This window comes from Rhagoletis zephyria, unplaced genomic scaffold (genome assembly GCF_001687245.7).
Source record: "Rhagoletis zephyria isolate East Lansing unplaced genomic scaffold, Rhagoletis_zephyria_1.1 Rzeph_scaffold_03059, whole genome shotgun sequence".
In the NCBI taxonomy this organism is placed as follows: domain Eukaryota; kingdom Metazoa; phylum Arthropoda; class Insecta; order Diptera; family Tephritidae; genus Rhagoletis; species Rhagoletis zephyria.
The window spans coordinates 19,675-33,699 of record NW_016160143.1 but is presented as its reverse complement, the minus strand read 5'-3'; the positions used below and the strand labels follow the sequence as shown (position 1 = coordinate 33,699).

At 38.2% G+C, this 14,025-nt stretch overlaps 2 protein-coding genes across 2 annotated transcripts in view; one reads left to right on the top strand and one right to left on the bottom strand.

Moving 5' to 3' along the window:
• The window catches only part of LOC108368302 (uncharacterized), a 9,160-nt gene extending 3,988 nt beyond the window's left edge, over positions 1–5,172 (top strand). Inside the window, exons 2-5 of the mRNA XM_017623143.1 lie at positions 3,746–4,010; positions 4,092–4,796; positions 4,857–4,944; positions 5,005–5,172. Coding sequence (XP_017478632.1) covers positions 3,746–4,010; positions 4,092–4,796; positions 4,857–4,944; positions 5,005–5,172 — 1,226 coding nt within the window. The remainder of the gene's footprint in view (positions 1–3,745; positions 4,011–4,091; positions 4,797–4,856; positions 4,945–5,004) is intronic.
• Positions 5,173–5,536: 364 nt separating this feature from the next.
• Positions 5,537–10,030, bottom strand: LOC108368301 (lysosome membrane protein 2-like; the record flags this gene model as incomplete). Its single annotated transcript, XM_017623142.1, has 7 exons — positions 5,537–5,887; positions 5,954–6,079; positions 8,475–8,593; positions 8,654–8,940; positions 9,014–9,183; positions 9,281–9,790; positions 9,939–10,030. Coding segments are annotated over 7 exons (1,655 nt in total), but the record flags the coding sequence as incomplete, so codon positions are not given.
• Positions 10,031–14,025: the final 3,995 nt, after the last annotated feature.

Below are 14,025 nucleotides of genomic sequence, written 5' to 3'. Positions count from 1 at the left end.
ATCTTCATCTTCATCTTCATCTTCATCTTCGTCTTCATCTTTATCTTTTCCTTTATCCTGATCTACATCTTCATTCTTTTCTTTATTTACATTTTCGCCCCACCATTGTTATTGGGTAAAGTATTTAAATTTCCCTTCTTCTTTGTCTTTATACTTAGAATCCCTTACTTTTATTATTATTATTATCATTTTATTATTTATTATCCCTTTCTTCTTCTACATACTCAACTTCACCTTCTTCCTTGCTTGAATCTTCCCAACAATTGTAAAGTAAATTTTTGCAGCATAGTTTAGGCGCAAATTTATTGACAAATAGTAAAGGTTGATTATTTGTCANAACAATTGTAAAGTAAATTTTTGCAGCATAGTTTAGGCGCAAATTTATTGACCAATAGTCAAGGTTGATTATTTGTCAAGTGCACAGAATTGGGGGGTTAATCTACATAAATATGATTCCTAAACTGCTGCTTAGCACATTTCTTTAATTCAGTATCAATATTAAAGCATACATTTAGGAGACATTTCCCCCCAACCATTTACATGTAGGACATTAGTATTGGTGTCACTTTTGAATTGATTTTTTCGCTTTAAATTAAACTAATATCAAATTTGAAAAATTGTCTGCACATCAGCATCAAAATACCTTTCTAATTAGATTTAACTTATCAATGATATATCCAATATTACAGGAAAAGTCAAATTATTACAAAATCAATGTGTAGCAGAAAGTTTTACTTCGCATCTTATTCGAAATAAATAGATGTTGCAGCTTTCGTATTTTAATTGTGGACCTTTATGCCGATCTTATTGAAGCAAAGTTAAAGCTTAGTTTTAGAAAAACGAGGCTTCTTATTTTGATCCATTATCTCGTGCAACGACAACTTTACGACTAGTTTTTTTATCGATTGCAGCTTGGTACAGCGCTACTATCGACTACCGTGATAGGCATATAGCTCTAGGCCGACGGGGTATCTCATTTCACTTGTTAAGCCTGGTTTTCATTAGGTCATATTTGACGCCAAATGTTGTCAAAATAATGAAAACGGGTTGTCATCTGGTGTCATTTGCGTTTGTTGTCATATATCACCACGCACGGTCATATAAAATGACATCCAAATGAAAACGGCCCTTTACTTTGCAAATGCCGCTTTTTGTCACTTCCATTGTATCTGTCAATCCTGCTTGCTCCACTATTATCGTATGTGGCGCTTGGGCGTTTGCTTTTTTTGTTGTTCAATTAACTGTACCTGCCAGAAATAGTACTATTTAACGAATCCGGCGGCAGGGAGAGGGCTGGTAGCTGAATGGGTTTAATGGAAGCAAGTGGGGCGCCGCTGGCTGTTGAGTCGGGTGCCTTCACAGGACGTATGTACATAAGCACATATGCGTGTATATAAAGATCAGGCATGGGCGAAATCAGGAAAATGAATAATTGAATTAAAAGAATAAGAATAAGTTTGCCTCCATCATTCAAGTAATTTCGAATGAAAAATAAATGTTCATTCATCATCATGAAAATGAAGAGTAAATGTATGAATCTTTCGTCCACTCCCCACGTCCAGCCCCTCCTTGATCTTTGGCTTTGGTATGTATCTTCAGCATGAAGGATGTCAGACTGAGTCAGACTGATTGGCCTGAAGATTTTTGCCAGCGCGTAGTCAGCCTTTGCTGGTCATAGTCATCCTTTCCTAAAAATATTTATATATACAGAGTAATCTACTTATAATGGAATCGCTTAAGATGGAAACTCTGTTACTATGTAATTATTTTCCAAGTCCCAGGACTAGATTATAACGGACTCCGCCTATAATGGAATAAATATCGGCTTTTGTCCATTATAAACGGGGCTCTCAAGGCCAAATTAAAAAAAAAATCTCGGCAATAAACGAAATTTGGTAAGTCCACGAATTCATTAAAGAAAGGCTACTGTCTCTGCAACATAAAATGTCTAGGAATGGAAAATGGGCCGTGACACCGCCCACACACACTGAAATTCTCATATCGCTTATCTCTGGAACCGCTTATGCTAACGTTCTTAAATTTTTGACACAGCCACATATGCTATCAATACCACACTTACGTCGAAAAGTAGTAAATTTTGGAAAAGGGGGCGTGGCACCTCCCATACAAACTGAAATCTTATAACGCTCAACTCTGTATCAGGCTTATGCTAACGTTCTGAAATTTTACACAGCTGCATACGTTATCATTACCGGACGTATGGCTAAAAGTGATGTGTATTCGAAAGGGGGATGAGGCACCTCGCATACAAAATACAATTTCCATATCGCTTATATCTGGAACCACTTGTGATAAGGTAATGGAATTTAATCATGTATACACAAATATGTATATACACAAAAAATTGAAAGAATAGTTCAATTGGAACTATTTTCTACCAGATTTCTAAATTTTGAATGATTTTTATTTTGTAAAATGATTTTTGAAAGGATCAGTGTGTTTGTCTTCCGTTAGGTGGCAGGGATTGAGAGTAGAGATAGGCATGGGACTAAATATAAAGTCCCGATCCCGCCCATCCCCAAATTCAATGTTTAACTTTCGAACCCGCTCATCCCGACGTTTTTCAGAATTATACCGCGGGCCCGGGGCCCTGAAATCTATCTCTAAAAAAATTCACATGTCTTTCAAATTAATTTTAAATAAAAACCGCCCATCCCGGCCATATTGAAATCAGTAATATGGGTCGCGCGGGTCCCGATATCCCGTGCCCATCTCTAATTGAGAGCTATTCTTAAAATTTATGGTAAGATTTGCTTCATCTTTAGAACACATAACAGCAATATAAAATTTGGTGCAACTCAGTAGCCCAATCGTGTGATGCAAAAATATTGAGCTTTAGCCCAATTTTGACAAAAACCCGTGTAAAAGCGCCGTTAGAGTAGGAAATATTATATTTTGTTTCACACCTTCGAGGTACTTAACCTCCACCGATTCTGATGAAAAGAAAGAGGAGTTTATGCAGATGTTGGCAATTTTGTTTTAACCTTCCAAGTGGCTCTCAGACTAATATAATCGAAAAACGTGTCTACAGTCTGAATTGGTATTTTTTAGCATAATAGTCAATGAGGAAGCGTTAGGCATCTCATCTATACATACAAATACATACATATCGTCGATTTTTTATACCCGAGCGCACTTGTGCACAAGGGTATNACCGATTCTGATGAAAAGAAAGAGGAGTTTATGCAGATGTTGGCAATTTTGTTTTAACCTTCCAAGGGGCTCTCAGACTAATATAATCGAAAAACGTGTCTACAGTCTGAATTGGTATTTTTTAGCATAATAGTCAATGAGGAAGCGTTAGGCATCTCATCTATACATACAAATACATACATATCGTCGATTTTTTATACCCGAGCGCACTTGTGCACAAGGGTATATTAATTTTGTTCACATAACGGTTGTTTGTAACAGCCAAAACGAATCGAGATAGATATAGACAAATGTATACATAAATGATCAGGATGAAAAAAGAAATCGATTAAGCNGTTTCATGCTCGATTTCAAAAATTTCAGTATCTTGCCTAGAGAGATGGTAAGAAATATAGAGTTTAGCTGTTACAAATGGCCGTTTCGGCAGCAAATCTTAATAAACCCTTGTGCACAAGTTGTGACCAAGTGTGCTTGGAGGTATTGTTATACTCATTCCCAACTTAATAAAGACAACCAAATATAACAAGTTTTAATGCACATCACTTCACAAACACTTACATTTCATATTTAGGTTGTGGCTCGCGCTCCGGTCGACGAGAACCACGCGCAACAACAGCCCCATCAGCTACGGAATCTGCGGCAATGAAAGCCCAACAACCACGACAACTTGAGCGTACGCCTCGCATAATAGCAGGGTCGCCTACAAAGGATGGCCAGTATCCGTGGCAAGCATCGCTTGAGCTGCTACATCCGTCAATGGGGTTTTTAGGCCACTGGTGTGGCGGTGTACTTATTCATCAAAATTGGATACTTTCCGCAGCGCATTGCGTACACAAGTGAGTAGACAGCGCAACATAGTTGGTAATAGATTTTAGTATATTTAGATCTTTTAACTTCTTTTTGCATTCCCTTTGCAGTGATCTCTTCAACCTACCCATACCACTGCTATGGACGGTTGTGCTAGGTGATCACAACCGGCTCGAAGAATCTGGTTATGAACAACGTGTTCCCGTCGATAAGATTATTCTACACAAGCGCTACCACAACTTTCGTCACGACCTCGCACTCATGAAACTCTCCACACCAGCCAACTTGGCTAGAAACTCCAACATACGCATCATTTGCCTGCCCTTTGCATACAATGAGCAGTCTCTTTCGGACATCGATTTATCAGGCAGTGATGAGGAGATCATAGCTGAGGGCGAATCAGAGGACCCCTTGGAACCAGGACTCGCCGGCGTGCCCGATTTGAGTGACAATTTCCTACGGAGCGTGCAAAAGGTGCGGCGCAATCGAAATGTAACCCTACCAAGCATGCGCGAATTGATGAATACGAAGATACTGAGTCGATTAAAGCAGACAGATTTACAGCGACGAGGACGCGTGTTACGTGCAACGCGACGGCGAAATGATAAACTCATGAAAGTACAGGGAAATTATCGCGAATATGAAGGTATTCTAGACTCGCGCAAACACTATTGGAAGAATGGCGGAGAGTTGGAAGACTACAAAGATTTGCCCTACAGTGATTGTGTAGCGACGGGATGGGGCAAGTCGAACGTGAGCAGTGATTTGACGAATGTGCTGCTTAAGACACGAGTGCCATTGCATAACAGTGACAGGTTGAGCAATTGATCTTGAATATGTTATAGAAAACTAAAATAAGAATATCAAAATTTCAGATGCAGAGCGGCTTATGGCAGTTTTGTGAAAATCCACCGCGGTCACTTATGCGCTGGCAAACTAAATGGCAAGGGTGGTACTTGCGTGGTAAGTTGAAGTGAAAATTCAAATTAAAAGCATTTAAAACATTTGTGCGCCACTTCACAGGGCGACTCAGGCGGACCGCTACAGTGTAAGCTTAGCAAAAATGGTCCATGGCTATTGGCCGGAATTACTTCGTTTGGCTCAGGTTGTGCCATGGAAGGCTTCCCCGATGTCTATGTGCGTATTTCGTACTATATGAAATGGATTCAGGATACAATAGCAAACGAATAATCAGCAGCATGTAAATACATATTGATCTAATGAATATAAAAAATATTTAAGTACAACTTGTATATAGCGAAGTAAAACAGTGATAAGTAAAATAATCTTACTGATATTAAATTTATTCGTAAGCTTAGTAAACCACTATTAGACCTAAATTAATTTGTAATAAGTTATATAAAAAAAGGTTACTTAATAACAAAATGCAGTGTAATTGAAAATTGTATGTATGTACATAAATACAAAACCTAAAAATTTCATTAGTTGTTCCTCGCTATCTACTATCCTTAACAAATTTATTTACAAAGCATAAATGTTATACTTAATTCGTAATATCACAGTTTGTTTTTAGTTATTCGACTTTACACTACGCCTAAACGCCGCGCTGCAGCGGTAGCAATGTCGTATCGTAACTACGTTTCATTTGTATCGCCGTTATTGACTGTTTCGGTAGCATTTTCATCTCAACTATCGTTGGCTGTTTAAGCAATGGCAAAAATGCCATATTCGCTTTGAGGCCAGCCTCTGCGCTCTTTGCTTGTTCCATGGTGGCATTGAGTGTATTCCATGATGCAGGCACCCAAAAGCAGTATAACAATGCGCTGCTGATCAAATATACACCGATCGCCAGCAGTGTGATCACCAGCCCAAGCTGCAGGCATGGACAGACGCGGAAGAGTAGCGTAAGCAGCATTTTGACGCCTGGTGTGAGGTCCTCAACGGCCTGTCAACGATTTTGAAGTTTGAGTAAAAAAAGGGTTGTATTTTGTGAGTGCTAAGCTAGACTCACCATTTCGATCCAAAATATAGGTAAAGCGATATTTTTAAATTGCGATACATCTCGGCTGTGCTTGACATCGCCCATTAGTAAATTTATTTGAAAGCGTGAACGTACTCTCATCGGGATGCCAAGTTGCTGGAATTGACAATGGGAGAAATTAGCATAGTTTATATTTTAGGAAAATTTCAACTGAAATACAATAATAGTCAGGTCTACATAACGCTCATTCGCTGCAAGAGAGTCATAATCAAAAAATAACAAAATTTTGCAGAAATGAACGCCACCTGTTCTGCTATATATATTGTGTAAAAATTGCATCTCTGTATCGGCTAACAGTAGACATCCATTAAGAATAGGTATTTACAGCGACTTTAAGATCTATTGTGCTCTCCTCACACCACTTCGTTCAGCCCTACAATCACCAGAAAGTCTGGAAAAAAGTTTCGGGGTATGGGGTGTATGTTAGCGTGGTCCAGAAATCCGCTTTCTTATAATTTTGATTGGTAATAGTAAAAATATGGTTCATTATGCTCTAAAAAAAATTATAAAACAGCGGATTTTCGCCCACGCTAGTGTTTGTGTTTATTCTCTGGCCACACTGAGCCCAGAATTTTTTTCCGTCACACTCAAGAAGTAGGTGGTTTTCTTAGCTGAGACGCAAAAGCGACAGTGCGTAGATCTCTTCATAATCCGTAGTTTCCCGCCACAATCCCCAGTTTCTATTTCGGCAGGTTATTGAGAAGCTTATATCTCTTCTGGTTATACCCCCTCCCCCACTTAATCTCTTAGTTTTTTGGAATCCAATGGTATTTCGCCAATTCCGTTATCTCATTCTTATTGTCTATTTTCTGAGCTCCTCCTTTATCGTGTCGGGACTTACTGCAAGGTATAGTTTGGGACCTATGTTGAGCAAGGGTATTTAAATTCTCAATGCTCTCAAAGACTAGGAAAGATTTGACTTCAAAGGAGAGTAGTGCCTCGAGTGCCGCCTGACTGTGGCTAAGAATTTGTACTCCCTCATTACGGTAGTTTTTATATTAGCAATAATATTTTGGCGCTTACACTTTTGCTAAGTATTTGGGGGAGCTTCTTCTTCAATTTGTGTTGTGCGCCTTGGGGCAAATGGATTTTATGGCAGAAATATGGTGGAAGTAGTAGTACGCACCTCCAACCACTCAGCCACAGTGGCGGGTAGTTTTTACTTAAGTTAATCCCTACACACAGATTGATTATTGACACCTCCGCTTTAAAAATGCTCGGGACATTCCCATAGGCACAGATAATTTTGTACGGGGACAGGGAGCATACCGAGGGTTTTAAAAGCTGTCATCGCAACGTAGAGTCGAGAACCGCCCATTCCTCATCACTTAGATATTAATAAGTGGTGTAATTACATTTTTCCCGGTTGCAGAAAAGGAGCTATTGATAACGACTCAAGCGAAAGAAAAAAAGATTCACAAGAGCTCGCCGGCAGGAATTTGAATTCAAAATTTTACAAAAAAAAGGCAGTCGCGGCCAGTTTCTGCAGATCAGAAGAAGCAAATGCCGCTATATGCATGCAGAGTGCATATTTTATAAAGAACAACCTAGACCAATGCACTGTGGCTCCTCTGACTTGGCCATATCGAACGAATGGACGCTTCAACTCTGAAAGTAGACAATGCGGTTCGCGATGCTGGTAGGAGGAGAGAGGGAAGGTCTCATTTGCGGCGGAAAGACTTAGCTTCACTTGGTATTTCCAGTTCGCATAAAATAGTAACGACTGTCGTGCTTTGTTGCAATCAGTCAGAAATTCTTAGAGCGTATTTACAAGCTGTTAAGCGCAACTTGGTCATATAAATACATGAATGAAGATTTAATGAAATAAAGCCCTACACGAACCGAGTTAATGGGTCTTATCAGTTTGAATTCTGACCTGCCAAACTCAGCATTAACCATATTTCCACAGAGCGTCAAATACTGGAAAATACTTTTGATAAAAACATTGACTCATACTACATTTTAGTTATACTTAAAACCGCATTTAATATACAAAGGCAAATGTCCGCTGTGATGCCGTGCCTACGTTTAAGAACTCCGCGGAGTGCCAAACTACTCGGAACCAATCGAAATTTCAGAAAAGCCGGCTCACTGTTATGCAACTTCCCCAATCTTATGTTTTGAAGCGAAGCACCGAAACCTTCCCGTACTGAGATACACGTCACTCTTGGCCATTTCTTTGTGATATAGTATTGGTAGCCTAGAGATCAAGCGAAGAATAACTCTTGCCAACACTTACCATTTATGCCCAAAAGGTGTTAGGAAAGTAGAGCCCCGCTTTGATGCTATTTAATTCTAACATCATGCTAACAATTTAAAATAGCGCAGAAACGTGAACGTTGTCTAATAAGGAAGAGAAGGTTGTCTTATAAAGAAGAGAAGGTACGCGGTCCTTAACGGCATGGTTGTGTTACTCCGAAAATATACCTAGGTGCGGCTCCCATGGATGGAACAGTGAAGCCTTCCCTTAATAAATATATGTTATACTTACTGGTTGTATAATGATATCTGTGCCATGTCTATCCTTATCAGGGTTCAATCCTTCGATATTTTCTAGCAGACTGGGGTCACCGTTGAAAAAATGTGGAAAAGAAACCGCCATAGGTATGTCTAAAATAAAATATGGGCTAGTTGGTGGCAGCTCATTAGCCGTATAACTATTTCACTTACTGTAGTAGCAAGGCGTAATATTACCCAGCCCCTTTTTCAAACAATGTTTACTCTTGCAATAGCATGAAGTCTCTGCATCATCCAGATCACTATCGAATGCATTTTCCTTCAGCTTAAATTTGTAACCTTTGAATCCATTAACAGTCTCAGGATGCGAGTATTGAATGGGCAAACTGCGACAGAAGGCTTTCCGGTACACTCGAAATGTTTCGCCTTTGTGAATGTTGCGCGGAAAGAGAGTACCGTCGTATGTGCCGCGTAGTGTATTGCAAGGTGTATTGCTCTTGCTGCAAAGAACAGAGAAAAAACAATATTGATGTTATAAGCTAACTTTTAAAGTTGCAGGCGAGTATAAATTACTTTCGATCCGCATGGTAGTCCCAATTTTTGAAACCCGTCTTGCCATTCCAGTTATCGATGGAGAAGTCACGATCTGTTTCTTGGACTGCATCCTCATCACTCGCTGTTGCTGTTTGTTTCATCTTATCGGGCAGTTTCATAGTAACCACATTATGGCCCTCATCGAACATCTGCAAGCATTTAAAGGAATACAAAAAAAAACGTAAGTCATTAATGTTAAATTTCCATGTCTATTTTGTATATTAGTTTATTTAATTCTCTACTAACCCTCTCCATTAAACCAAAGCGCTGAAAATGTATAACGCTCGGCACCACCTTTGATGCTAATTGCACCAACGGATCCTCATAGCCCCACAGATAATCATGCACTGTTAACTCCAACATTGGTTTCGAATTGAACTTCTTCGTCAACGCACTCACAGCCATGCTAGCGAAAAACGAGTAACCAGCTGCCGCCGATAATATACCCATGAATGGTATATTCGGCGCCACAATTTTATCGACCAGCGGATCGCCAATAGAACGTTCGCGTATAAATCGCACAGAACGCACTGGCGTAAACGTCACTGTGTTGTTGTCATTAAACAATACATTTTGGTTCTCCAACATCTCTTGATACACATATGGTCCCGCCTCGACCACCTTCAACTTGGTATCGTGTCCGCTCATAAAGGCTTCTACGTTGGTGACATTGAACATATACACACTGATGAATACTTCGAGTGGTGGCTTTAGCCACAAATTATACAGTAGCGTGCCAGTCTTCAGGGTCAATTGCTGAAAAAATAAGTTAAACAAATTCGAAAAATGTCATTGCCTGGTAATGCAGCAAGATAAAACAAATTTGATGATGCATGGTAACTCAATTCAAGATCACTTGTAATTACAGTGATACTTAATAGTTACGCCTGCATTGTGCACTTACATTATCGATTAGTATCTGTAGTGGATCGATCGCAATCATCAGCGCAGCCAAACTTATTAGCGCAATGCCAATGCTGGATAATTTGAGTATCCCTGAAAAATGGCAGAGGAAAGGGCGAAAATGCAAAAATTAATATCAATTTGCTTTACTTAATTGTAGCTTAAAAGTAAAAATTCACATAGTAAATAAATAAGTACTACATGCATTTGCATGTACATATGTATAAACAACAGTGAGCAGCCTGAAATACTATGGTGGCCATTCATAAATCTTCGGAATATTTAAAATGGAGTGATGCAATAAAAACAAGTGAAAATTTTACTTTAACAGATTACTGCATTTGCAAAAATTTATATATTCACAGCAAACATAGTTAGATAGAGGAGTTACATATATAAAAAATCATATTTAAACAATCAGAGGTACGGATGATATACCTTATATAGCACCAATCTAAGTGATCTTCACTGCTGTGTGATCGGTATGTAAACCGGTAACACAATTTAATGGGTTTAGCTTCCTACACACAGGATGTGTTAGGACGTGGATGATAGGTTCTGGGAGAACATTTTTGAAGGCATCTCGATATTAGGGGAGACGCCTAATGCAAATTCCTTAAACGCTAGTGCCTCTTCAATGGTGCAAGCAATACTATACAAAGCTGTATCTACAGGACCTGCCTATCCAGTAGGCATTCGGACAGTTAGATAGTTTATTTTTATCAATTTCCTTTTGGATATTCAAGACAAGTAGTCTTTCTAGAACCTTCCGACAGGAAGAAGGGAGTCTTATCGGTCGATAGTCGCTTGGCTTTACGTGGGATAGTCTTCCATCTTTGGGAATGAACATAATTTTCACCAGTCCCCCCAGACCCCTTGGGTATGAATATAAATCTAGGACAAGTCTTATAGATTGAGACTTGAAATATCGGATGCTGATTGAAATTGGGCAGCGAAAATACCGTCCATGCCAGGAGATTTATAGGGCTGCAAGGAGTTTATGACCCACTCTACCCCTTTTACATCAATGAAATTCGCAGATGAAAAGTTTGCACTCATTACAACCATACAGCATTTCCTTTTAGGATGACTTCCACTCGCCATTTGGCTGCTGAATATACAACATTGAGTTCGTCCGATATTTAGCAAGCACTTTTACCCTCCGACTGTTCCACTATGCTATCGCAATAATCCTTTCAGAAATACATTTGGGCTTTCCTGGTGGCATTCTTAAATTTCTTCAGGGCCCATTTGTAAGCAGACCAAGAACCATTCCACTTTGCCGCATCGAAGAGTTTCCTGCTTTCCTTCCTTAGAGGGGCGATTTCTTTGGCTTGCTCATTCCTCTGGGAATTACAGTTGGGCAGGAAGCAGAGAAGGCCGTATTACAGACGTAAGTAAGGCAATCTACGACTTCCTCTATTTCCTCTGATGAGCTTAACTCACCGAGAGAAGCGAGGTTGGCAATTAGAGGCTCCGCTTCGCTAGGTGGTAACAGTAACTCGAGGGAAGCGTCCTTGGGCAAAGACTCCGATAGTAGGTAACCTCTAAGCATAGCCCAATCGGTACGTCTCTTGTTTCTGTACAAAGCCGGAGCCGGAAATTAAAAGAAGATTTCGAATGAAAGATACATTTGATCACAGAATGAATTACATTACATTTAGTACATGCCATTCCCCAATGCTCTCAAAGAAAAAGTTAGACGTTAATGTAATAAAAGTCCCAGTTACTAGTTGTTCAAATTTTATTAATTTGGTAAATAAAGTTAGGTAAGTATGTATTTGATAGCATCGCCTGTGAACTTTAAGCTAATTGTGACACTTGTTCCATGACAATGACAATGAAAATCACCACCTAATAAAAACCGGTATTAAACCAATAAAACTTGTATGCCTTCATTTAAGATTCAAAACAAAATTTTGCTGAGTAAATGAAATAGTTAATTAGCAAATTAATCAAATAACCAAAAACTTAAACATAGCTGCCATTGGTGTCAAAGAAACTATGAAAAAACACAGCATGAAAATAAACAACTGCAAAAACAACACATTCGAAACAATCAAACATAGTCAATAATAGCAAAATGCAAATAAATCAGATTGCAACAACAATTAACGCAACAATAGTGTAATTCGCAACGGTGGCGTTTGTAGCTGGAAAGTTAGAGCATTGAACCGAGCGATTATTATTGTACCCGCACTTTATTTGCTTATGTATCTGCCTACGAAGCAATGTATATACATATATATGTACATACATAAGTAAGTATTTAAATTATGTAAACATATGTACATTAGACTGCATCACCAAAAAAAAAATNCCTACGAAGCAATGTATATACATATATATGTACATACATAAGTAAGTATTTAAATTATGTATACATATGTACATTAGACTGCATCACCAAAAAAAAGTTGCGGTTTTTCTGCCGGGACTACAAAATTTATTATATTTTAAGACGTCCACCAAAATATTTCGGAAAAATATTAAGATTTATGCGAGCTAGACCGATTTGAAAATACCTCCAAAAATGGTGTTTTTTTATGAATGAAAATAGTTTCTTAAAGAACTTTGTGAAAATTTACATAAAAATATTTTCAACGGAATCATGGCAATGAGATTTTTGATGTAGTTTTTTACTTTTTTCAAAGATTTATTTACGAAAAACTTAAATAACTGGGNAATACCTCCAAAAATGGTGTTTTTTTATGAATGAAAATAGTTTCTTAAAGAACTTTGTGAAAAAAGTCCCCTCAAATGACAAAACGGTTTAAGCTTAAAAAATTTACATAAAACTATTTTCAACGGAATCATAGCAATGAGATTTTTGATGTAGTTTTTTACTTTTTTCAAAGATTGATTTACGAAAAACTTAAATAACTGGGCCAAATTTATTCTGATTTAGACTTATGGGATCTCGGTAGAAAGGTATTTTCCCCCTTTTTTTATTTATGTGCAAAAAAGTCATTCGTGTCCTTTTTTTCAAATACCAACACAACTTAAATCAACTTTGAATGATGTTCGTTCATCCTACCTTTCTCTTTCATCCTTTGAATGAGCTTGTTAGCAAAGAAATAAAAAGGGTGAGAAAATACCTTTCCAATGATACCTCACAAGTCCAAATCGGAAGAGTTTAGGTTCAGTTATTCTTATACCAATCTTTGAAAAAAGTTAAAAAAAACAGCATCAAAAGTCTCGTTATTACGATTCCGTTCAAAGTTTTTATTAAACATTTTTATGTAAATTTTTTAAGCTTAAACCGTTTTGTCATTTGAGTGGATTTTTTCAAAAAACATCATTAAGAAACTATTTGTATTCATAAAAAACTTTTTGGAGGTATTTTCAAATCGGTCCAGCTCGCTTAAATCCTGATATTTTTTTTTTTTTTTGTGGGCGTCTTAAAATATAATAGATTTTATAATTTAAATGGAAAAACGATACCGATTTATTATTTTTATTTTTTTTTTGTATGTCGAGTGATTCAGTCTAATGTACATATATTTGATTGTAAGTTTGAACGTGTTTTTATGCGCAGCCATGTCAGCAACACTGATCGAGGGTACATGATATGTACATAGCAACGACAACAATTGCGATACCAATGGGTTGGCTATTAGAGCATTGGCAGGCGCAGAAGTAAAAATAAAAACAATACCAACAGCACAAACGCATTAAACGTCGAAACAAGCAACAATCGCCGTTGGTGTCGGTGTCAGACTATCGACAGCAGAACTATCACCACTGAAGTATGTCTGGCAAATCCACTTNTGTAAGTTTGAACGTGTTTTTATGCGCAGCCATGTCAGCAACACTGATCGAGGGTACATGATATGTACATAGCAACGACAACAATTGCGATACCAATGGGTTGGCTACTAGAGCATTGGCAGGCGCAGAAGTAGTTACAAATAAAAACAATACCGGCAATACCAACAGCACAAACGCATTCAACGTCGAAACAAGCAACAATCGCCGTTGGTATCGGTGTCAGACTATCGACAGCAGAACTATCACCACTGAAGTATGTCTGGCAAATCCACTTGACAAATACGCGAAGCAGATTAATAAAATTGAATAATAACTCG